The sequence below is a fragment of the Harpegnathos saltator genome, unplaced genomic scaffold (assembly GCF_003227715.2).
Source record: "Harpegnathos saltator strain DR-91 unplaced genomic scaffold, Hsal_v8.6 scaffold152, whole genome shotgun sequence".
NCBI lineage: Eukaryota > Metazoa > Arthropoda > Insecta > Hymenoptera > Formicidae > Harpegnathos > Harpegnathos saltator.
The window spans coordinates 183451-207414 of record NW_020229931.1 but is presented as its reverse complement, the minus strand read 5'-3'; the positions used below and the strand labels follow the sequence as shown (position 1 = coordinate 207414).

Sequence of the window (23964 nt, the reverse complement as noted above, 5' to 3'; positions counted from 1 at the left end):
TGAAATAAATCAAGATTCTCACTAAGCCATTTAAATCTGTCAGAGATTGGATGTGTTTCGTTTCTTGCATTAAATGCATGATGCGCATATTTCCTATAATATACGTAATATGAATTATAGATAAATGTACTACTGTGATAAAAAAATAAGGTGAATTTTTCATTTAAACTTCACGGGTACTATAAAATCATGAAATTATTTTTTGGTGGGTTGGTAGCAATGTCTTTGACATCTATGTAGAGTTTCATGTCAATATATTCAATTGCTGCAGAGCTTTACGTGTTTCTGTAAACATACAAAAGTGAGTTTTTCGATTTTTACTATGTCTGATTTTGTTGAGCAAAAAATTTGCATTAAATTTTGTTTGCGGAATGAATATTCTGCCGCGGAAACGTTGAGGATGTTGCAGAAGGTCTTTGGTGATAAGGCTATGTCGCAAGAAAATGTTTACAAGTGGTACAAAGACTTCAAAGAAGACCGAGAACGAGTTCAAGACGAACAGCGCCCCGGACGACCATCAACATCTACCGATGAAAGCCATGTCAAGGAAATCAAACTATTAACAAGGAATATTATTTGAGTGTTATACATCGTTTGCGTGAAGCTATTCGCCTCAAGAGGCCAGAATTATGGGCAGATAATTCTTGGTTTTTGTACCACGATAATGCACCGTCCCACACTGCATTGGTTCTTCGAGAACATTTCGCCAAAAATTCGACCCATATCGTTCCACAACCACCGTATTCGCCTGATTTAGCACCGTGCGACTTCTGGCTATTCAACAAACTCAAAAGATCGCTCCAGGAACACCGTTTCGACTCGATTGAGGAGATAAAAGCCGAATTGAAGAAAGTATTGAAGGCCATCCCGGAAAAAGACTTCTCTGACTGCTTCGAGGATTGGAAAAAACGTTGGCATAAGTGCATTGTGTCGGACGGGGAATACTTTGAAGGTGATGAAATTGATTTAGAAGAATAAAGATTTTTCATTTTATAAACAAATTCACCTTATTTTTTGATCACAGTAGTATGTAGCATGCGTTTCATGCGAACAAAGGAACGCATCCTAAAAGAATACAAACAAAAAATTAACATCAATAATAATCCTGTAATCATAATATCAGTAATGAAAAACTATAATATATGTGAGTGAATTGCGTTAAGTATCAGAGTCATGAGATTCATTAACTCTTCTACCATTCGCAGTTTGGAACCAACGCTTGATTTTGGCTTCAGCGTCAGTAAGAAAGCTATGAGGAAATCGTAATTTACTGCACCTGCAAAATAATTATACAAAAATAATTATAATATAATAATATTATTAATAAAACAAATGCAATAATATGTATATTTCAATAATATGTATATTTCATGTATCATATGGATACTAATAAAAAAATTAACTTCATGCCAATAATATAAGAACAACGGGATTTATGTGATAAATAAAAAATTGACAACTTACTAAATACAATTTCACATTGTTTTGTCTCTGAGAACTTTATCTTATTGCCTTCTGACCCACTCTAACTTATCAGTTTGGCAAGACTATTTGAGAACTTCAACAAAACATTTCCTGTGATACTGTGCTCTGAAGGAACAGATAATGTGCTTAAAGCACTGGCACATTTAGAATGAACTAGATCTCGCTATTAGAGCACAAAAAATGATATAGAATGATTATTATAACTATATATTCTTTAAACTTTTAATATATATTATACATGTTAAAATTAATATTACATGGGACTTACCACAGCTTCAAAATTAATACGATTAGCTGTCAAAAATATGTCCATCTTTTGAAAGTCTTCTTTTGTTTTTAGAGGAATATTTGGAATATTAGAAGATATCAGACTTGGCATGATCTGGGTTGACAGACCGCATAATGATTGCCTGATTAATCAACACTGAATCCAACTTTTTGCTTAGCTCCAGAAGTACTGTGCTATTCAGCATAATTTCATTATGACATTGTTTGCATCTAAAATTACCTGACCTGACATAAAACAAAACATATTCATTGAGAACGTGAAAAGAACATCAAAACCATAACTACCTAAAATGTAAAATATCTTTGATTGTTAAAATTGAAATACCTTCGAATTTGAAAGAGTAAGGCTCTAATTGCGTTTTTGTCTGTTTCTCACTTTCTTTGTTAAGTGAAATTTCATTATGATTAGTCTCTGAATCCGGCGATGAATAAAAACATGCTTCAAATCTTGTACCACTGTTGCCTCCGTGACAGATTTCCTAACCTAAATTGTCCTCAACTTTAACAATTTATATCTTGCTCCACAAGGCAGAGCGACGATTTTTTCAAATAGAAAAGTTGTTTCTCTTGCAAAAACGCGTCGATTCAATATTATTTCATCGATATCGGAGGTGAGGAGGGTATTCTGTATAATTACCTAATTCATAATAAATTAAACAGTAACAATATCACTACTCACTTACCATGTGGAGAATATCAATTAACGTAATTTAACCTCAATAACTTACAATAGACTATCAAATAATAATATGTTGTACGGAAAATAAATAATATATTCATACTTACTAGAGACAAGTCATACTTACTGGTCTTTTATCCATGTCGATAAATACGGTAAACTTTCGAACAAACTTTTAATAACTTATTTTTCGTATAAGCTTTTTTCCTCCACACGTATATTTACTAAGCTGTCGCGTTCAGTCGCGTTCCCATCATATTGATGCGAGCGCCGGCACATAGAACATAGAGCGACAAAACAAAACAATGCCGGAGATTTCTCTTGTAATAATAAAAGAATAAGTCTCATCATTCTGTAGTCATTTTGATGTCAACATAATGTGGGTTACATTTTTGCCATATAACATTATAATTATCATCTAAACAACTATTTATATCTTTTTTTTGAAATGAGAAATGAAATTTAATCGCGTACAACGTTAATCAACCTGATGTCAATTTTTCATCAAATTAAATTTTTTTTTGACGCAATGACAACAAACAACGATTTTGATGTCATATTGATATCATTTTTACTAAGCTGTTTTCACTGGGATGATTTCTGAACATTTTGATGTACTGCTTAACTTGGTTAAGGCTATAATACAAAAACAAGAAACATGTTTTAGGCAACCAATTTCACCAAATATTTGCTTGTTAATAACATTACGGTATAAACTATCCTAATTTTATTTAATATACTTTTACTGTATATATATATATTGTTGTGCCCACGCCTTTGGGGAACGTGTTGTTCCCACGCTCTTGGGAGAAGACTGTGAAGAAGGCATATAGAGAGTGTTTGACAGCTGTTATCGTTGTCAAGGAGTTTGTTTACTAACAACTAGAGTAGAGAGTCGCTCTAGTCCTGTCGCGGCGTACGAACGTAAAGCGAATTCGTGCGATTATTTTGAGATTGATTAAGATCCATTTTTCTTGGCTGTAAATAAAGCTTTTCTCGTTTAGTTTATCCCGAGTTATTTCTTTCACGCGCGGGCACAACATTTAGGGGCTCGTCCGGGGTCAATAACGATAGAAATCGTAGACGTGCTCGTGTGTGAAAGTGAAAGAAAAAAAAATCGCTTTGGCACATTTACCGAGGAGGACTCGTGCTCAGACGCCGGCTACCTCAGATGATTCATTACGAGCCGTTCTTCAGGAGTTGCAGCAACTAAGGGAGGAACGGCAGCAGGATCAGAGAGAGCAGCTACGAATTCAAAATGAATTAAAAACGCAGCTTGAGGAGCGTGATTCAGCTTTTAAACGCCTGGAAGAAAAACTGGATAAACAGATGAGTCCTTCTAATAATAGTATCTTTGGGAATGAATCTCGTAATGTTGCGATGCATATCGATCTCGAAAATTCGAGAATGAATGTTGAAGGAGAACGTGTATTTTGTGGTGTCAAAGTAAAATCAGATATTTATGATGGGATGGTGCCTTTAAGAGAGTTCCTTACACAATTTTCTCTAATATCGCAAGCTAATGGTTGGAATGATTCCGCGAAAACAGTAGCTTTGGCTTCCTGTTTAAGAGGGAAAGCACGAACAGTTCTTTTAAATATAAATGATTTAGAAAAGATAACTTTTAATGAAATAAAAGCAAAATTGGAATTACAATTTGGAGAGGGTGAATTAATGCAAAATTATTATTCGCAATTTACAAATCGAAAGATGCTTGCGGGAGAAGATTACGCAACTCTTGGTGCAAATTTAGAGCGTCTTTCGAGAGCTTATCCAGAATGTTCTTTTGAAGTACGCGAAAAGATTGCTTGTGCGCAATTCATTGCTGCAATTTCGGATAATTTTATTAAGCGTTCGCTTTTGACAGAGGGAATAGTTTCACTTAAAGCGGCTATAGAACGAGCAAAGATTTTGCAATCGATAAATGAAAACTGTTTTTCACGGAAAATAAAAGAACAGAAAGTCACGGGAGTTTTCTGTCGTTTTGAAGAAAAAGGAAATGGATATAAGAAGGGAAAGGAATTTGAAAGAGTTGAAGCACGAAGAAATTTTAAAACGAGTAAGAATAAAGAAAGGGAATGTTGGCAATGCGGTGGAGTAGGACATTTTCGTTCAGAATGTCCGACATTGCAGCAAAAAGAAAACTAAATTTTGCCGAGCTTCGCGGAGCTGGTTCGGTAAAAAGGATTCAGGCTCCGTTTTATGAGCGCAAAATTGATAAAAACATGTATAATATTTGTGGAAAATTGAATGATAAAATGTTTCTTAGTAATTATTGTTGTTTCAGGGGCTTGTTAAATAATACAACTTGTTCTTTTAAAATTGACACAGGTTCTGATGTCTCGATTATAAGTTCTAGGAAGGTAATATCTTTGAAATTGAGTCCGATAGGTTCTGTTAATTTATTTTACCCTACAGGAGAAAGAGTTCAGGTTCATTCACAAGTTGTTACTACCGTTACTTTGGGGAAGTTTGTGTACAATTATGTTTTTATGTAGCTGAAATAAATAATGATTGTATTTTAGGAAGAGATTTTCTTTTAAAAACAGGTTTAGTGGATGGATTGTTTGAAAAGGCTCTTGGAATCTCAAAGAATGGTTTTGGAAAACAAGAATTAATTTGTTCTAGAATAGAGAAACATTCTATTCAATTTCCTGGATTACTTAGAGAAATTCATGAACAAAGTTCTAAACATTTGAATTTTTCACAAAAAGAGATTTTCTCAGAGTTTCTTATTCAATTTCAAGATTTATTTGCTGAAAATGTTATAGCTGGTAATTGTGATATTCTTTGTTATCATATTAAACTTTTAGATTCCAATCCTATTAAACAGACTCCTCGTCGTATTCCTATTTATTTACAAGAGGAAGTTTATAAAATTCTAGAAGACATGAAAGCTCAAAAGGTAATAGAAGAATCCAATAGCCCTTGGATTTCTCCGGCTGTTATGGTAAAAAAAAGATGGTTCTATAAGATTTTGTGTAGATTATAGAAAATTAAATGCAGCAACCATCAAGGATTCATATCCACTTCCAAGAATTGATCAAATTTTAGATTGTTTAGCTGGGAATTCATGGTTTTGTACTCTTGATTTAAAGAGTGGTTATTGGCAGGTGGGGGCAGGTGGTAGCTCCTGAGGATCGGGAGAAAACTGCTTTTTCTATAGGAAACGATTTGTGGCAGTTTACAGTGATGCCGTTCGGACTTTGTAACGCTCCTGCCACTTTTGAACGTTTAATGGAAAAAGTGTTATCAGGTTTAATTTCTAAAAAAATGTTTCGTTTTCTTGGACGATGTAATTGTTTTTGGAAAGAATTTTGAAGAAATGATTTCTAATTTAAAAGCAGTTTTTCTGCGGTTACAATCCGCAAATCTTAAGGTAAATCCAAAGAAATGTGAGTTTTTAAGGAAAAAGATCAAATACTTGGGTCATGTGATTTCTGCTGAGGGAGTTGCTACAGATCCTGATAAGATTTCTGTTCTTAAAGATTGGCCAATTCCAAAGACACGGAAACAAGTGCGAAGTTTTTTAGGATTTTGTTCATATTATCGGAAATTTATTAAAGATTTTTCTCTTTTAGCCAAGCCTTTATTTAGATTGACGGAGGAAAATAGAAAATTTTCTTGGTCAACAGAATGTCAGTTGGCATTTCAGGAGTTAAAACGTGTGATGACTTCTTCTCCAATTTTATCTTTTCCTTCTGGAGAAGGTCAATTTATTCTTGACACTGATGCTTCAAATCATGGCATTGGAGCAGTTCTTTCACAGCTTCAGGAAGGAAAAGAGAAAGTTATTGCTTTTTATAGTCGAGTTTTTAGTAAAGTAGAACAGAATTACTGTGTAACTCGTCGGGAACTTCTTGCTGTGGTAGATGCTGTACAATCTTTTCATCATTATTTATATGGAAGGAAGTTTTTAGTAAGAACAGATCATGTTTCTTTACGATGGTTAACTTCATTTAAGAATTTGGAAGGGCAGTTGGCAAGATGGTTAGAACGTTTGCAGCAATATGATTTTGACACTAATTATCGTAGCGGGAAATTACACAAAAATGCAGATTTTCTCTCTCGACGTCCTTGTTTGGAAACTTCTTGTCGTTATTGTTATAAAGTAAAATCACGGGAGGAATCTTTTAAAGAAAATATTATAGGATTTATTTCTTTAGAAAGAGATAATTTACAAGAATGGCGTGATTTTCAGCTTCAGGATTCAGTGTTGGCACAAATTCATCAAGCTAAAGAGATTGATGAAAGGCCTTCTTGGCAGGCTGTTGCTCCTATGGAGATTTCTTCTAAGATTTACTGGTCTCAATGGGAAGCTATAATTGTCTTATATAAAAAATGGGAATCTCCTAATTTATTAAACCATGTTTATCAAATTTTAGTTCCTCGGGAGAAGGTTTCGGAGGTGTTGGAAGAAGCTCATGATTCACCTTCCGGTGGTCATTTTGGAATTAATAAAACTTTACAAAGGATACGTAAACGTTTTTATTGGGCAACTTGCAAGAGAGACGTGGAGGATTGGTGTGCTTCTTGCAAAATTTGTATAGCTAAGAAAGGTCCTTCTGGAAAAGGGAAATCTCCTTTTCAGGTGTATAATGTAAGTGCTCCTTTTGAAAGAATACAAGTTGATATTTTAGGTCCTCTTCCTATCACTCTTAATGGAAATCGGTATGTGCTGGTTGTGCTAGATTGTTTTACCAAATGGCCAGAGGCTATTCCTTTGAAAAATAAAAGAGCAACCACTGTTGCTAAGTTTTTAGTTGAACAAGTATTTTCTCGACATGGAATTCCTTTAGAATTACATACTGATCAAGGGAAGAATTTTGAGTCACGATTAATTCTTGAGATGTCTCATATTTTAGGAATCAGGAAAACTCGTACTACACCTCTTCATCCTCAGTCAGATGGACAAGTTGAACGTCAACATAGAACAATTTTAAATTATTTGGCGAAATATATTTCTGATAATCAACGAGATTGGGATAAATGGATTTCTTTGTTTCTACTGGCTTTTCGCTCCTCTAAACATGAAGTAACTGGAGTTTCTCCAGCCGAAATGTATCTTGGTCAGGATCTTCGTTTACTTTTAGATCTTCTTCGAGGTCGGCCTCCCTCAGTTAAAGGAAAAGAAGAAGAAAAGTACACTATTAAATTAAGGAAATTAAGGAAAAACTGGATGAAATTCATCGTTTTGCTAGACGTCGTCTTTAAATTAGATCTCAAAATACCAAATCTTGGTATGATCAACGTTCTAGGCAAGTGACATTTGAACAAGGTCAAAAGGTTTGGTTTTTCAATCCTCGTCGTACAATAGGAAAAGCTCCGAAATTGCAAAGTTCTTGGGAAGGACCTTTTATAATTATAAAGAAACTTAGTGATGTCGTGTTTTGTATAGGCAAATCTTTCAAACATAAAAGAAAAGTGGTTCATGCAGATCGTTTGGCTCCTTTTCGAGAAAGAGACATTAAATAAAATTAAAAGAATCAATACGTGAATATACATATACTTGTTTGTTTTCTTTTCCTTTTTCAGAATTTCCCATTCCTCTTTCCTTTTCCGTTTTCCGAGTCGCTGACGTCTTTTTCCACTGAGATCCGTTAAGGACCGCCCTCCCCACGGTTTTTGATTGTGGTTTTTCCGTGGGGCTTTGGGTGAATACCGGGGCGGCGATTAGGGGTGTTCTTTTAAAGAATCCACGAGTCGGGTCCACGGGTTATACCCCCCCCCTTATCCGAAGAAGAAGCTGAAGAGCGGTGAGCTGGGACTTCGAGAGTCACGTCGACAACTTTTCGGCCTGGTAGCTGTTGGGACAAGAGATGGCGTAGTCAAGAGAACCTGAGACAGCAGTCCAGGTTGTGACAAAGGGTCGCCAAAGGTGCCCTGGAGCAGCAAAGATGGCGTGAAATTTTGGAGATAGATTTGAAGAAGAGCATCACGAACAACTTTTTCCATGGGATTGTCGGGACGACAATTTTGGAAGAGAAGGGACAGTGTTGTGCCCACACCTTTGGGGAACGTGTTGTTCCCACGCTCTTGGGAGAAGACTGTGAAGAAGGCATATAGAAAGTATTTGACAGCTGTTATCGTTGTCAAGGAGTTTGTTTACTAACAACTAGAGTAGAGAGTCGCTCTAGTCCTGTCGCGGTGTACGAACGTAAAGCGAATTCGTGCGATTATTTTGAGATTGATTAAGATCCGTTTTTTTTGGCTGTAAATAAAGCTTTTCTCGTTTAGTTTATCCCGAGTTATTTCTTTCACGCGCGGGCACAACAATATATACACAGAGAGAAGCCTGAGAGCGAGCATGGCTGCATTTACAGCGTTATCGAAAAGTTGGCTGATTCGAAGCGCCAACTGGGTCCATTTTTCATGGACATGAACTACTAAGCCAATGTCCACGATTTGTTGGTACTGTTCCGTGCTATGTCTATAATTATTTGGTTCTGTTCTGTGCTATGTTCACGAGCGAGCTAGATTAGTTAGATAAAAACGAAGAATCGGTCTTTGTCTCACCACCAGCGAATAGACAATCGCGACGAAGCGAGCCAGCAGCGATGTTATCGTAAGGCAGACGTCGCCGTCTCTCCTTCCACCTCCTTGTTTTCCTTTCCACATTGTTTTATATTTATAATTCGGGAAGAAAATAATTTCGAGAGTTTGGACGATTTCTAGCAATGACGCGACAAAGATAACGCGCGGCCACATTAATTTGTCATGACTTTTATATTACTTATAATTACATAAACGCCCATATACAGGGTGTTATGAAAGTTCCGGAAGAGCAGAATAACTCGAAAAAATATGAGTCCTAGAAAAAATGCGAAGTATTAGGTTTTTATGATTTTTCCTGGGTATCTGACGGTGACCTTGAATTTAACCTTGACAATGATCTTGAAGGTCATTTCAAAGTCAGGTCAATTTTTTTAAATGGGACTCCATACTTTTGACCCCAGAAATGAAAAGAGCAGGAAATTTTACGTTCGGATATGACCTTGAACACTGTCAAATTTGACCTCTGAAGGTCACATAAAGGTCTAAGCTTGTTTTAGGCTGAAAATGCGAATATCTTCGAAAATGCACCTGTTAGGGTGCTAGCAATGTTACGCATAAGAATAAGAATGTAGAGGTCAACGAGGGACATTTAGCCGTGACCTTGCCCTTATTCTCAAGGTCATGAGTTAAGATTATTATTAAGGTCGAACCGGACTTTTTTAGGACTAAAAATCCATACTTTTGACCTAAAAGTGTCAAGATTGAAAAATTTTACGTTCGGATATGACGTTTTCAACCTTGACCTTGTTCTCAAAATTATGCGTTTTACGTTATTTCACTGATCGTAAAGTCTGCTGAAAGTAAAGCGTCTCGGAACCCGACCACTGAACGCACGCACGCACGCACGCACACAATAATCATTAAAACACTTACTAAGTTTTTTATCAATCTCTAACCGGTGATATTTTATTATCGATGATCCACGCTGTATATATGGTAATGTACTATCCCATAGCACTGGCCGTATGAAAACTTCATTAATAAGCTCCTCAATGTTTTCAACTGTTGTATGAAGTATTTCATCATCATTCTTTTCTATGCAGATATGAAATTCAGATACTGTATTACCACAGTCTGCGCAAATCTATAATAAAAACATAACATGCTTATATATAATTTTATTATTTACTAATATGTAAATTATTTAATTAATAATATATAAATAAAATAAAACAAACATTAAATATAATCTAATTTAAATAATTATCTTTATATATTATATATTATAAGTTTAAAATGCACAACTTTAAACTAAAATTACGCTAAAATTATATTTTATATCTTTTGCATAATTAATTATTATTTTATAATTATAATTTTGCATTAAAAAATATGTATATTTCGTCACTGTTATGAAAAAATCTCTTATGTACGTTTTTTGGTTAATTGAAGATATTTATGTGATTATATATAGAATTGAATTCCAGATCATAATATAAATATCTTCAATTAACTAGAACATGCACATAGTAGGTTTTCCCATGATAGCAACAATATATTTTTACTTACTATATCATCCATTATATCCATTATGTCTATACTATTTGTTATATAATACGATATGATTTATCGTATCTAAAAGTTGGATTCAGACGAACTTTTTCGTATGATGAGAATTATTGGTGTTATCACGTAAAGTCCCTAGAAAACTCTCTCTATGTTTTCTCTATATTCATTGCCAGTGTAGTCTATCTTCGTTCATCTTTTTATAAACAATAAGGACAGAATAATGTTGCTAATACTGGCAATATATTGGACGTCGGACGTCGTACATCGGACATCGGACGTAGTGTGAATCCTCCATTATTGGTCTGAATGTAATGGAGGATTCACATTACGATCCTATAAGGATCTAATAGAGGATTCACACTGTCACTGTCTGACAGTTGACAGACAATTGAATTATCCATTAGAAAGCTGTCTTCCTATTAGATGTTGGACATCGGACGCAGTGTGAATCCTCCATTACAGTAAGGACCAATAGTCACTAATCGCTCACAGTGGTTTTCTCCAGTGGTTGAGGCTCGATTCCTGTACCGCGATTCTGTAACTCGTTATTGGAGTTAACGATACTTTCGTTATCGTTGCGCAACTTTTGTATACCGTAGAAAAGCTGCGCAACAATAACGAAACTGTCGTTAACTCCAATAACGAGTTACAGAATCGCGGTACTGACGGCGTGCGAATGAGATGCGCATGCGAAAATCTATATTATATGTAACGTGAACTGTACATTTTCGCGTACGCATCTCATTCGCACGTAGTCAAGAATTGAGTCCCTGGGTATCGATCACGTAACTTTTCCCCTAGAGTGAAAAGTGAAAAGTGAAAAATTAGTGGAGGTCCACAACAAATATTCTGTAGCCAATGAAATGATCCAGCGTTTGAAACTTAAGACGATCATTAATATAAAATCCGACTATAAATATCAGTCCATGTTATTTTGTGTGCGATGGCTTTTAGCATTTTAGAGTCCGCAATAGCGTTGCAATTTTAATTACAGAAAGGAGATAATATAAGGTAATATACACAAAAAATGAACGTAACAAGAAAACAAAAAGAAATGTTACTGAATTACTTACAAGAAAAACCTGATTTAATAAGAGGTCGAATAAATAGAAAAAGCGAGAGTCGACAAAAATTGGTAAAGTAATAACATATTAAAAAACTTACTAATGTATGTGATTAAAATTGAAATGAGAATATAATATTAATATATCTTTTTCAGAATGCAATGTGGGATGAAGTAGCAGATTGTTTAAACTCTGCAGAGGGTCCATGTAAAAGTGGAAAAGAATGGGAAAAGGTTATGTATACTTTTAGTGTAAAACATCCAGTAAGCACAATATTACATATAATGTGCGTGTTAGTTATAATTTCCTACTCAACAATATAACTGTTATAACATATATTGTTGAGTAGGAAACTACATGCATGTACATATAACATGTGTTTGCTGGGCAGGGAATAAAATATTATTATTTATATTTTTAACAAAGTATTAACTAAACTATTATTCTGTAGACGTGGAAAGACATAAAAGGGTATATATTAAAAAAAAAGACCAAAAGATGGAGTTATATGCAACAAAAAGGAGGAGGTTGTCCTCTTAAAATAGTATTTTCTGATTTTGAAGAAGATTTTGAAGAAACAGTTTTACAGTTATTAACATCTGAGGCAGCTGGATTAGAAAATATTCCTGAAGAAGGTTTTATGAGTGCAATAAATAATATAAACTGTGATATAGGACGAAGAAGTGATATAGCGACAGAAAATTTGGAAGTGAATTATGGAGAAGAAATAGATGAGGAACAAAATATTGAAAATATAACAGCAAATTATACATCGACGCCAGTAAGAAATGCAAGAAAAGATAAATCATAACGAAACATGTTATTATTTTAATATATAGTAATAAAATTTCTATAATACTAATGAAAAATATTATAATTGTAGGAGGATCAATGCAACAACTATCACAAAATATGGTACATATACAATTGGATAAATTAGAATTAAAGAAAGAAGAAATAAGAATAAGAAAAAAGTCCTTAAAAGTACAAAAGAAAATCTTAACTGAGCTTAGAAGCATAAGATTTGAACTAAATGATGCAAATAGTAGCAATATTTAATTTGTTTTAGTATTTTGTTATTGAAATATAAATCAATATGTTTGTTTTTTTATTACAATACAGTCTATTGAATTAGTGAGTAAAAAAAAAAGTTTATTTTTTGTAATCAGTCTGTTACAAGTATTATTTAGGAGTAATTATTATTTATGTAGTTTATAAGTGTTGTAAAATGTTCTACAAGTATATATTTTATTTTATTTACATAACATTTCAGTATTAGTGTATGAGACTGTATTATTATATTAATCTGCATAATGAAAACAGTATATTTGTTTCATTAAAATATATTTGTATTTCTCCTGTCTATGTACATATGTAAATACAAATATACACATATGTTAATACTTTTCTAAAAAGAAATATAATACATAATTAATGTCAATTAAAATATATTTGTATTATTCTTTCTCGAACAGCATTTCCTCTTGCAACCATGTTGTTATTCCTTATGTCAATGTTTTCTTCTTCTATATCGTCTTCTCTGTATACATCATCCTCTGGAACATTATACTGTTTAGCAATATTGTGTAATACACATGTTGCATTTACTATCCATGCTGAAATAAGTTATAAAATATTAAAATACAGTATATTTTAAATATAAGAGACAAAGAAATAATATTACCTGCAAATTTTGGCACATAATTTAAAGCTCTTTCTTTGCGCAAATATCTCCATCGCCCTTTTAAGACTCCTATTGCTCTTTCTACTGAAAATCGAGCCCTAATATGGCAGTCTGTATATAAAGCACCTGGAGATCCTGGTACTTGATTCAATTTAGGAGTCATTAAATATGGTAACAGAGGATATGCATCTCCTAGGTGCATGCAGTTACAATGTCAATGTATTGTTATATATTGAGATAGAACTTTAAACTTTACATATAAAAATATTTAAATATTTTGTATACCTATTAACCACACATTTCGTCTTCCATTTTCATGTTCTCTTAACATATATGCTGATAATTGAGAAGAGGCCCAAACTCTTACATCATGTGTACAGCCGCCATGATTTGCTTTTACTGCTAATATTACACCATTATAATCACTAATCTAATGGACAAAAATGATTTTAAATTGTTAATTGTTATTCTATAGACAACAAAGAGATTTAGTACATTGTTTAACATATGTTACGTTTACATGATATAGATATTAAGGTATTGTATTTTACAGTTTATATAAAATTTACTGTTGTTATAGAGTATAATACTTACAATCATGATATTTAATGAATGGTATAATTTTCTATTAATATATAAATGTTCTCTATATTTTTCACGTGGCCTAATTGCTATATGTGTGCCATCAATAGCTCCTATCGCATATGGAAAATTTGCATTAATTCAAAACCTAAAACATTAAACATTGTATACATATAAATAGTGTTTTCCTGTATTTGAATATAATTTAAATAAGATTAATATCTCCTTATTATTAAGATAAGGTAAAATTGTAATTTTATTATGGCTTACTGTTGCTGAATAGCCTGTATTTTATTTGGTTGTGTAGGAAATTTTATCCATTGTGGCATTATCATATTGATGGCAGATACAATTTGATGTATTACACCACTAATTGACGATTGAGACATAGAAGTTAAAAAATCTTGTCCAATTCTTCTCTGATATGATCCAGAACTTAAAAAACTTAAAGATGCCAATATCTATAATTAATATATTATATATCTCACTAACATCTCATTCTTATAAAAATTTTTCATAAATATATTTATCTTTATCTACTTGTACTTTTAATTCTAATGGTATAGCTGTCACTCTAACAGGTGGATGCACATGGGGACGTAACTGTTCGCACAATGCCAATGTAGCATCTTTTGATAGTCTATATAAACAAAATATATATATACATGTATATAAATATTAAAATTCTACACACATATATATTCAAAACACTCATATATTAATATTTTTCACTCAATGTTTATTTTAATACTTTAATACTTTAATATATTTAATATACCTATAAGTATATATAAAGTATATATAATACAGATTTATATATATATATATATTTCATATTTTATATATATCTTATATTTAATTATATATAAAGATTGTAACATAAAAATTGTAATTTAGCAAGCAAAACTTAATAAATAAATGATATAATTTTATTTACTTTTGCTTATAAAAACTTTAATTTAACATTAATATTTAATAAATTTAATATTAATATTTAATAAATAAAACTTTTATATTTTTTAATACTATTTACAATAACGTGTGTAACATTTTATTTAAATTTATTATTAGCTGCAGTTTACCGATATAAAAGAATAAATTGACTCTCCAATATCTCAAAAGGATTAGATTTTCCTTTGTATCCTTAAATTTCTTTCTTCTTCTTCGTTTGCAACTTGAAATACCCACCATACTACAGCCATAATAAATACTAATAAATACTAATGTACTGTAATATAATAATGTTATACTATAATATACTAATGTAATGCAATGGCTTCGTGCGAAGACAGGAAAATTAATGCGCGCGCGATCGACTGATTTTCAACGCAGTAGTAACAATATTAAGCCAGTGGTACACGGTCTTGTTTTCGTGCTGGATTGCTTGCTGGATGAAAATACTGCCTTTTGATTGGTACATTTCTGAAAATGGATGGAAATGCACCAATCAGGATGCAGTATTTTCATCCAGCAAGCAATCCAGCACGAAAACAAGCACCGTGTGCCGCTGGTTTTATATTCCATATTCGTCGTGTCACTAGATTTTCACTTTTCCGCTAACAAGTTTAATGACGAAAAGTTTACGTGAAAAGTTGGTGAAAATTTTACGTTTCCATGTTTCCCCTAGTTGTATGATCAAGGTTAAACAACATGAAATTACAAAAAGATGTTTTAAGAACATTCAAATGACGTTTTATCTTTTTTAAATGTGTTTTAGACACATACATGATATTTTGGAATATTTTGTGTTGCTGGGTGACTTCACGAGAAATTTTTCACTTTTCACTTTTCACTCTAGGGGAAAAGTTATGTGATCGATACCCTGAACGCATTCGATGAAATGTAACAGATTTCAAAATTTCTAGTTGGCTATCCTGAATGATTCGTTTGCTGACAAACGTTGCTGTGATCAAAAAGTCTGATATAACTGAAAATCTGTTACGTGTGAGGTATGTGATACGATTCATCATTTCATAATTTGTCAACAAAATGTAATTCGTACTTAATTAAAATAATTAGTATCACAATGAAAAATTTAACCATAGTAATGACAACGATATTGCATTAATGATAATATTAAACTATCTTATTTTAAATCGTTATCAGTAGCAAATATGAATCTAAAATAATCCTGTTCAAGATTGCAAAATAATTAATGTATAAATTTATATACAGTACTTAGTTTTGTGAAAATACTTTTACATATTCTATATATGTTGTAACCTAACTCGACATGTTGCTAAGATTATAACCAATGGAACTTCAAATATATAAATAATATCTAATTATATATAGTATTATAATGGCATATAATTATATGGCATTATAATAATATATTATAATATTTATGATAATCTTATGTGTCCTATATAAATTTGCATACAATAATTTTATACTGTTCTGTCATAGTCTTATTTGACCCATATAAGAAATTCTCTTGGATATATTTTATTCATCTATATATTTAATTTTATTCACCTTTATATATATATATATATTTAATTGCTCATTAATATTCATTTATATCTATTTTGTTTCAGAAGGATATTTATATAACAATACCAAACATGTCTAATGATGTAAACATGCAGGCTGAAAAGGTATGTTCAAAAATATTTTTGATTGCATGTTTTCATTTCTGCATGGTGATAGGGATGTGTAACAATGTATTTCTACAATAAAAATATATCTGTTGGACTGTGCTATCATACATTAAAATGTTATTCCTTATTGCCTTTTATGGGAAAGCTAAAAAAGCTCTTAGTAGAACTGAAATATTGATTAATACTAATCTTTCTTTGGATCAAGCCCAATGAAGAAGACAATGTTGATAAAACTGAAGAAGAAGAAGGCAGATCGTCTAATGACCTGCATGCGGTACCTACTTCTGCAAATTAAATTCTGTTGCTTAAAAATAGTTCCTCTTATTTTATCCTGCTGTTTGTTTCCTTGTTGCTTCCAGTTTAAATTATATAGCACTCTTAATTATTGATATATATATATATGATATGTGATAAAAGCGCTTATATACTACACATACACATACATACATTTGAATAAATAAATAAATAAATAATATAATTAGTTCTTTAAAAATTTTAGCAAGAGAGTGGTCCTATTTATGGAGGTTGTGAAGGACCAAATGCTATGTATGTGAAGCTTGTCAGTAGTGATGGACATGAATTTATTGTTAAGCGAGAACATGCATTGACAAGTGGCACTATCAAAGCAATGTTAAGTGGTCCTGGTCAATTTGCAGAAAATGAAGCTAATGAAGTTAACTTCCGAGAAATTCCGTAAGTACAAGGGAACAAGAAATATCAGAAACTCAAATTTTGTATTTTTCCAATTTAGAGTAATATTTGTTGCTTTTCATATTAATATATTTTAGGAAAAAGGATTTAATGTCAATTTTTCCTATTTCTAATTATAAAAATTTTAGAAGTTATTACTATTTAGAAGTCTAATAATTTTTTCAAACAATCATTTGTTTTTTTACAGCTCACACGTTTTACAGAAAGTCTGCATGTACTTTACATACAAAGTGCGCTATACAAATAGTAGTACAGAAATCCCAGAATTTCCCATTGCACCTGAAATTGCACTAGAACTGTTGATGGCTGGTAATTTTCTAGACTGCTAAATGTTATCAGAAGCAGAAGTAGCATATATTGTGGCAATCCAATTCACAAGGAAAAAGTGATTTTCCTCATTACTATTGTTTAAGTTGCGTTGGTATTTGTGATACTTTGAAGCATAATAATTAATAATCACCTTGTATTCGTGATTTAGACATTTTAGTGCAACGATACATTGTGTGACGCTAAAAATATTAAGATTTGCATTGTTAAAGGTTTACAATTTCACAAATCCTAAATAAAAATTAATCAGGAAGACTTTGAAGATATTTAATGCACTTATAAAAAGCTAATAAGATTAATGTAATTAAGAACTGCAATGCTAATATTGGTGCACATTGATGTAAATATAAATATCAATAATTTATATATAAGTTTTCAAACCAAAAATACATGTGTTTGTGTATATGTGTGTGTGCGTGTGAGTGTGTATGTTCCAAGGTTCTATAATATAATGAAAGTCGAGATAATGTTAAACTTAATGCCTATAAAAATCGAACGCAAGGATAATGCAAAATATAATAAATAAATTGCAATATATGGTGGGTATAAAATTCTGAAGAAAATTGTATTGAATAAATATTTCAATTCTATCTTGAATCATTTTCAATGTTATGAATATAATATAAACATAATGCACAAAATTAATGGAATCTAAATCACTCTCAATCTTTTTGTAGAAATTTTTTTATATCAATAAGGAGCATTCTAGATGCCCTTAATTTTGTGTTGTATTTGTATATTGCATTTATAACATTGAAAATAATTTAAAGTAAAATCAGAATATTTGTTCAATATAAATTTTTAAAAAATTTTATGATCACTACATATTACAGTTTATCTTGTGCTTGAATTATATAAGTCTTAGGTTTTCAAATCAATGTACATTTTAGTTTCTCTTGAGACTTTTCAATAATTAATATAAATGCAGAATAATTAATAAATTTTTTTGTGTTAATAAATTAAAGTCAGGATAGATGAAGTCAACCAACAATAAACATTTAAAAATAACACTAGTCATGTAAAGATTGACAAAACAAATAAAAAATTACAGTCAAATCAATTGCCATGAAAATTGCTGTTTTGATGGTCCTTATAATAATAAAGCATGCCTGAACTCCATAGTAATTTTCAAAAATTAAACACTTAACCACAATAGTAGATAAAGCATTTGCATACTAGTTGGATTGTAATAATATATAAGCTATCGGAAAAAAAGAAATTTCAAAACTGTGTAAAAGATTAACACATGTAAAAATGATTTTTAAAAAGTAAAAACATACAGGCGCCAACTTTACGCACGTTCTCGCTTGAATTAGACAATACAAAAAGAAATATCGCCAAAGTATAAAAAAAATCTTAAAATTTATTGATAAATATATAAAAAAATTAAAGTAAATCGTTTAAATTTGTATTTTCTATAAGAGAAATTATATCAAATAATTAAATCATGTCACTAATTTGTGCATAAGTAATAATATTAAAATATCACATCAATTGAAAATAAAAAAAATAATATAATAAATACAATGTTCTATATACAAACACCAAAAACTAATAGTCTTAGATTATACTAAATATCTCAGTCTGTTTGAAGCAATTTTAATGACGAAAAGTTTCGAAAAAAAATAACCTAACACTTAGAAAATACTTAGCATATCCAATTGCAAATAAATATAAAATATAAACTAAAATAAATTATATATTTCATATCTTTCTTATTGTTTTAAAACATTTTATAAATATAGGATAATAACTAACATTCCTGAAAATTTATGTTTTAATGAATACAGAAAAGATGCTGTTGAATGAAAAAAAATGTTTTCATTCAAGTAAATGTAGTGATCACAAGCTGCCATAACAGCAAACATAAGCAGTTACTTCAATTGGATTTATATATTTTCTCTCCACATATAGTGTGAGGAAAAAAGATGGCAACATTCAAAAATTTAGAAAAACATAAGTTTTACAGAAAAGTGTTTCAGACAAAAGTTATAAGACTCAAAACGATGTATTTACTGATCTTATCAGTTTGACTTTGAGTGGCGTTGCCAAGGTCAGGTTAAGGTCAACTAATTTTTTGTAAACAAAAATCCCCATGTTTTATTATATCATCGTTTTCTACCAATTAATTTGAACAACTTTTGTCTGAAACATTTTTTTATTTACCTAATATGTTTTGAGATATTTAAGGAAAACTTGATGACTTTTTCAATACTTAACTTATAACATCTCGCTAACTATTTGTCAGAAAAAAAAAATAATACTAGACTTTTTTACTCTATTTAGTATCAAGAACATATTGTTATATAGGATATCTCATTTTAATGTCTTACCCCAAATAACTCTTCAGTATTGAAGTTTCAAGGAAAATAATCTGAATAAAAGTTATAGGGATTTAAGTGAGCTGCCTTATGACCTTGACTTTGACCTTGACCTCTATTTTCAAGGTCATTTGAAAGTCAACTTGTGTTTTTTAAATGGGAACCCTTATTTTTACACTTTTTTCTACTAGTTAATTTGAACAATTATTGTCTAAAACATTTTTTTGTCTAATATTTTTTGAAATATTTGACATATTTGAAATATTTGAGGAAAACTTGATAACTTTTTCAATATTTAACTTACAATATCTCGTAAACTATTCGTCGAAAGAAAAAATAGTATTAGACTTTCTTATTTTATTTACTATCAAGAATATATTATAATAGTGCCCTAACTGTTGTTAACTTATCGACTTTTGGAAATTTCAAAATTATTGAATTAATTTTATGAAATCAATTTTAAATTGAATAAATTTTCCCGCTCTTTTGTGATTATGCAATGACATATAGCTATTAAAAAGAACATAGTTTGGCGAAAGGCCCAACATAACCTTCAAAAGTATTCAGTTCAGTCAGAGAGGAGCCTGAGAGCGGCCAACACAGTGTTTTCGGCGACACCGATTTTTCGCACTAGTGTACCTCAAGGGAGAATACGGACACCATATGTCAGCGTTTTGATTGGTTCCGCCATGTTTGGGTCCGCTTCCGGTAAAGTTCCGTGAACATTGCTAGGTAAAAGGCGGAGAAACAAGAAATATGAACTAAAGAATCAGCTGATTACGATTAAAGTTATATGTCGTCTATAACCCGCCAATGGCATTTATGCTCGCTGCTATAGAAAAAGAAAAAGAAGTGTACATAGTGAAAGTGTGTTAAAAGAAAAGTGAGGTTTTGTGTTCTATATATTGTAATTAATATTTTTATAAAATAGATAATATAAAAATATATGTAGCAGTCAATATATTGTGTAAATATACGTGTAGGTATAAGTTATATAATCTGTTCTTTATTATAGCATAAAATGCTTAAATGTGTTGCAAAAAATTGTAAGAGTGCATTGACCAAGGGAAGTAAAATGTGTTCTTTTCCATAAGAAAAGGAAATGCAAATGTTGTGGATAAGAAATATAGGTCGAAGTAACTGGCAGCTGAGAAAGGATTCACGTGAGGTATGTTATGTTGTCTGTTAATATATACACAATAATATAATTATGTTGTCTTGTTTGTTGTCTGTTATGTTGTCTTGTTTAATATATACACAATGGCCCATATTCAGAACGCGCTAACATATACGCTGACATATACGCTTCTAAATACGCGAGATGTAGGTGCGCTTGTTAACGCTCGTATGCAGAACGCAAGAACAGAGCACTATTACCTAAAGACGCAATGACAATCAATAAGAGTGCTCGTTTCCGAGCAGTATGTAGCTATTGGTTCTTTTCATATCGCGTAATATGGATGTGGCAAGAGTACGAGACGCGCGTCGCCCAGCGATGTTCAAATGTCCGTTGACGATTTTTGCGAAGTGGAGTGCTCTGATATATTATCAAATTGTGTATAGTAAGTGTATAGTAAGTTTATTTATTATATTGTGTATAGTAAGTGTATAGTAAGTTTATTTATTATATTGTGTATAGTAAGTGTATAGTAAGTTTATTTATTATATTAATTTACATTTCATTCTTATAATTTTGTTACATTGCTTATTTATTATTCATTGCTTGCTCTTAACAACGGATAGTTTTAATAAATATACGTGTTCGTATCTTTATAGATGAGCGACAAGAGAAGGGAAAATTTTTCTGCCGAAGAAAATAAAACAATAATTGATTTAAATTATTATAAATTATTATTATAAATTATAAATTATTATAAATTATTATTATAAATTATAAATAAATTATTATTATTTCTAAATGTGACAGGAGCTGTTAGTGCGCTTATACAGGGTGTTTGATAGCTGATCATGTAGACAAAAGTTGGAGATAGATTGGGTGTAGCTGAGAAGAAAAGTCATGTACCATAATGTCAAATTGGCAATAGTTACCGAGTTATTAATTAAAACATGTGGGCCAACGAGCGCGTAGAGAGCGGAGGGCGATCGCAGTAAGCACGTAGACATTTGATACAGGCGGAGTCAGCGAGTGGCGATAGGCAAGCGCGCGCGGCGAGGGGCAACGTAAGCAACAAAAGGCGATCGCACGCGACGAGGAGCATTCTGAATATGGGCCAATGACTCATATTCAGAACATGCTTATAACTATGTTAGTGCGCTGTTAAGGTAGTTATTCCCCAACTGAGGAAATCAACATAAAGTACAAAAAAGAAATATAAAAATATGTATCTTTTCTTATACTAAAAATCGAATAAATAATTAACATGAAGTTGTACTGCATTACTACGGCATATTAATAAAAAAGAAAAATAAATATTGAAATATATCAATCGCATGTACTACGTAGTTGAATGCGAGAGAGAACGAGTGGCAACGTTGCATTATCATAGCTGTTCGCTCAGCAACAACACGACCACTATAACCTATAACAATCACGCAGCGCGTATGTAGGTGCATACAGAAATGTCGTCAGACAAATCGCGATTTAAAGGTAGGTTTATGAAGAAACAAGAAATACGACTAAGGGAAAAGGTGCGAGAGGTCAATTCTAAGCGATGGCAAGAATGTCGTAGTGATAGTTTCAATGCTGCAAGATCAGCAAAATGCATGTGCATCGACAAAATCCGCTTGTGTTGGAAATCGAATTGTCAATATACAAGCTTTAGGGAAAAATCTCAAGTGCCATAGCTATAAAAGTACTTTATCTTTAGAGAATATTGCTCAGCAAACAATTTGGTAGCAAATTGTTGCCAAATTGGCACCAAACTTGTATAAAGTTTGCTGTCAAATCCGGTGCCATCTGTGTCCTCAATAGCATCGGAATTTGCTAGCAAAGCTTGTATACATATTCTGATGCCAAATTGGGGCCAAATAATGAGCAAGGCTTGCTGACAAAACTATATAGAAAATTGGCGCCAAATAATGAGCAAGACTGGCTGACAAAACTCCACAGCAAATTGGCGCCAAGATCCCAGCAAGGTTTGCAGACAAAACATTACACCAAATTGTCACCAAATATCGAGCAAACTTTGGCGATAATACTCCACAGCAAATTGATGCCAAATACCGAGCAAAGCTTGGCGATAAAACCCTACAGCAAATTGACGCTAAATACCGAGCAAAGCTTGGCGACAAAACCTTGCAGCAAGTTGACGTCAAATACCGAGCAAAGCTCAATGATAAAATTCCACAGCAAATTGGCGCCAAATATCGAGCAGATTCTGCCATATTCATTTATTACACCCCTCCCACTTCAACCAGGTAGCTTAGGTTCAAGTAAAGCAAGGAGTACAGATTTTGGCCAAGTGTATAATGTACAATGCAAAAGCAAATGAATTTATTAGAATCATTCATTGTTTACGTACAGCTGGAAATGACTTCTGATAATGCATTTGCTGGTCAATTATATATTATGCACGAATCTGTATTCCCCGCTTAATTATTAAGTAAAATCAAATATGTTAATAAATTTTTATTAATATTTTACAAATTATACTTAATGATTTATTATTAATGTAACAATTTTTTTAATTTGTTACAGTGTCAAAAATACACTAAAATATAAGGCTAATATTACATTTGTCGTACAACAATCTTTTCGAATATGTTGATTAGTCAACAAACAGAATATTTCTAGGATTGCTCCGCGTACGCCAATCAATGTATCCGAAAAGCTTGTACGATATATGTAATATTAGCCTAAGTTGGCACTAAAAAGTGCCGATTCAGATATTGGCATTCAAAAATGCCTTTTATTGCACTGAGGTGTTCCCGTTATGTTTTAAAAATAGGTGCTGAAAAGTACCGATTTACTCCTCTCTCTTCGAGAAGAGAACGTGTTATATGTGCGTGCGTGTGTATGTGTGTGTGTGCGCGCACATGCGCGCGTGTGTGTGCGTGCATGTTGCACCCTCCTCTCTCTCTCCCTCTCCCTCCCTCTCCCCCTCTCTCCATCTCCCTCTCTCTCTCGACCTCCTGCGACCGTGAGTGCTTCGACCTCATCCTCGTCCCATGCATCTGTAAATATAGAAATTTTTTA

General features: G+C 32.1%; 3 protein-coding genes and 2 long non-coding RNA genes across 14 annotated transcripts; 3 read left to right on the top strand and 2 right to left on the bottom strand.

Annotated features, from left to right (window-relative positions):
- Positions 1-981: 981 nt before the first annotated feature.
- LOC109504442 (uncharacterized) lies at positions 982-2800 on the bottom strand. 2 transcript variants are annotated; one of them, XR_003112553.1, is made up of 5 exons: positions 2580-2800; positions 2099-2410; positions 1754-1998; positions 1465-1648; positions 982-1276 (listed from the first exon to the last, which is right to left on the bottom strand). It is a non-coding gene; the product is annotated as an uncharacterized LOC109504442 (long non-coding RNA). The 2 variants fall into 2 exon arrangements; XR_003112554.1 differs by lacking the exon at positions 2580-2800 and adding an exon at positions 2560-2570.
- Positions 2801-11260: 8460 nt separating this feature from the next.
- Positions 11261-12629, top strand: LOC105183595 (uncharacterized). The gene is made up of 4 exons (XM_011141847.3): positions 11261-11651; positions 11736-11813; positions 12032-12361; positions 12464-12629. Exons 1-4 carry the CDS (start codon positions 11544-11546, stop codon positions 12518-12520), a joined length of 573 nt encoding a protein of 190 aa, XP_011140149.1. The 5' UTR covers positions 11261-11543; the 3' UTR covers positions 12521-12629.
- A 367-nt stretch (positions 12630-12996) lies between these two features.
- LOC105183593 (putative nuclease HARBI1) lies at positions 12997-15178 on the bottom strand. 6 transcript variants are annotated; one of them, XM_025296657.1, is made up of 7 exons: positions 14929-15178; positions 14387-14486; positions 14117-14307; positions 13859-13994; positions 13550-13694; positions 13265-13405; positions 12997-13196 (listed from the first exon to the last, which is right to left on the bottom strand). In XM_025296657.1, the coding sequence occupies exons 4-7, from the start codon at positions 13862-13864 to the stop codon at positions 13018-13020; spliced, it is 471 nt and encodes a 156-aa protein (XP_025152442.1). In that variant the 5' UTR covers positions 13865-13994; positions 14117-14307; positions 14387-14486; positions 14929-15178; the 3' UTR covers positions 12997-13017. The 6 variants fall into 6 exon arrangements, with proteins under 6 accessions (XP_025152442.1, XP_019697209.1, XP_011140146.1 ...); XM_019841650.2 differs by having other exon boundaries at positions 12997-13136; positions 13265-13456; positions 14929-15173; XM_011141844.2 differs by having other exon boundaries at positions 13265-13456; positions 14929-15170.
- A 532-nt stretch (positions 15179-15710) lies between these two features.
- On the top strand, positions 15711-17851 carry EloC (transcription elongation factor elongin C). 4 transcript variants are annotated; one of them, XM_011141841.3, is made up of 5 exons: positions 15711-15795; positions 16387-16446; positions 16655-16723; positions 16949-17142; positions 17348-17851. In XM_011141841.3, exons 2-5 carry the CDS (start codon positions 16414-16416, stop codon positions 17487-17489), a joined length of 438 nt encoding a protein of 145 aa, XP_011140143.1. In that variant the 5' UTR covers positions 15711-15795; positions 16387-16413; the 3' UTR covers positions 17490-17851. The 4 variants fall into 4 exon arrangements, with proteins under 4 accessions (XP_011140143.1, XP_019697210.1, XP_011140144.1 ...); XM_011141842.3 differs by having other exon boundaries at positions 15717-15795; positions 16390-16446; XM_019841651.2 differs by lacking the exon at positions 16655-16723 and having other exon boundaries at positions 15712-15795.
- Positions 17852-20389: 2538 nt separating this feature from the next.
- Positions 20390-21625, top strand: LOC105183590 (uncharacterized). The gene is made up of 4 exons (XR_003112551.1): positions 20390-20691; positions 20824-20976; positions 21084-21370; positions 21585-21625. It is a non-coding gene; the product is annotated as an uncharacterized LOC105183590 (long non-coding RNA).
- Positions 21626-23964: the final 2339 nt, after the last annotated feature.

Excerpts from the sequence above, each read along its gene's own strand:
- LOC105183595 (XM_011141847.3), top strand. The coding sequence starts at position 11,544 with ATGAACGTAACAAGAAAACAAAAAGAAATGTTACTGAATTACTTACAA. Across the intron at positions 11,814-12,031 it reads GTGGAAAAGAATGGGAAAAG|ACGTGGAAAGACATAAAAGG; the intron begins GTTATGTATACT and ends ATTATTCTGTAG. Across the intron at positions 12,362-12,463 it reads CAAATTATACATCGACGCCA|GAGGATCAATGCAACAACTA; the intron begins GTAAGAAATGCA and ends TTATAATTGTAG.
- LOC105183593 (XM_011141844.2), bottom strand. Across the intron at positions 13,457-13,549 it reads ACGAAATGTGTGGTTAATAG|GAGATGCATATCCTCTGTTA; the intron begins GTATACAAAATA and ends GCATGCACCTAG. Across the intron at positions 13,197-13,264 it reads TTATGTGCCAAAATTTGCAG|CATGGATAGTAAATGCAACA; the intron begins GTAATATTATTT and ends AACTTATTTCAG.
- EloC (XM_011141841.3), top strand. The coding sequence starts at position 16,414 with ATGTCTAATGATGTAAACATGCAGGCTGAAAAG. Across the intron at positions 16,447-16,654 it reads TAAACATGCAGGCTGAAAAG|CCCAATGAAGAAGACAATGT; the intron begins GTATGTTCAAAA and ends CTTTGGATCAAG. Across the intron at positions 16,724-16,948 it reads CGTCTAATGACCTGCATGCG|CAAGAGAGTGGTCCTATTTA; the intron begins GTACCTACTTCT and ends TAAAAATTTTAG.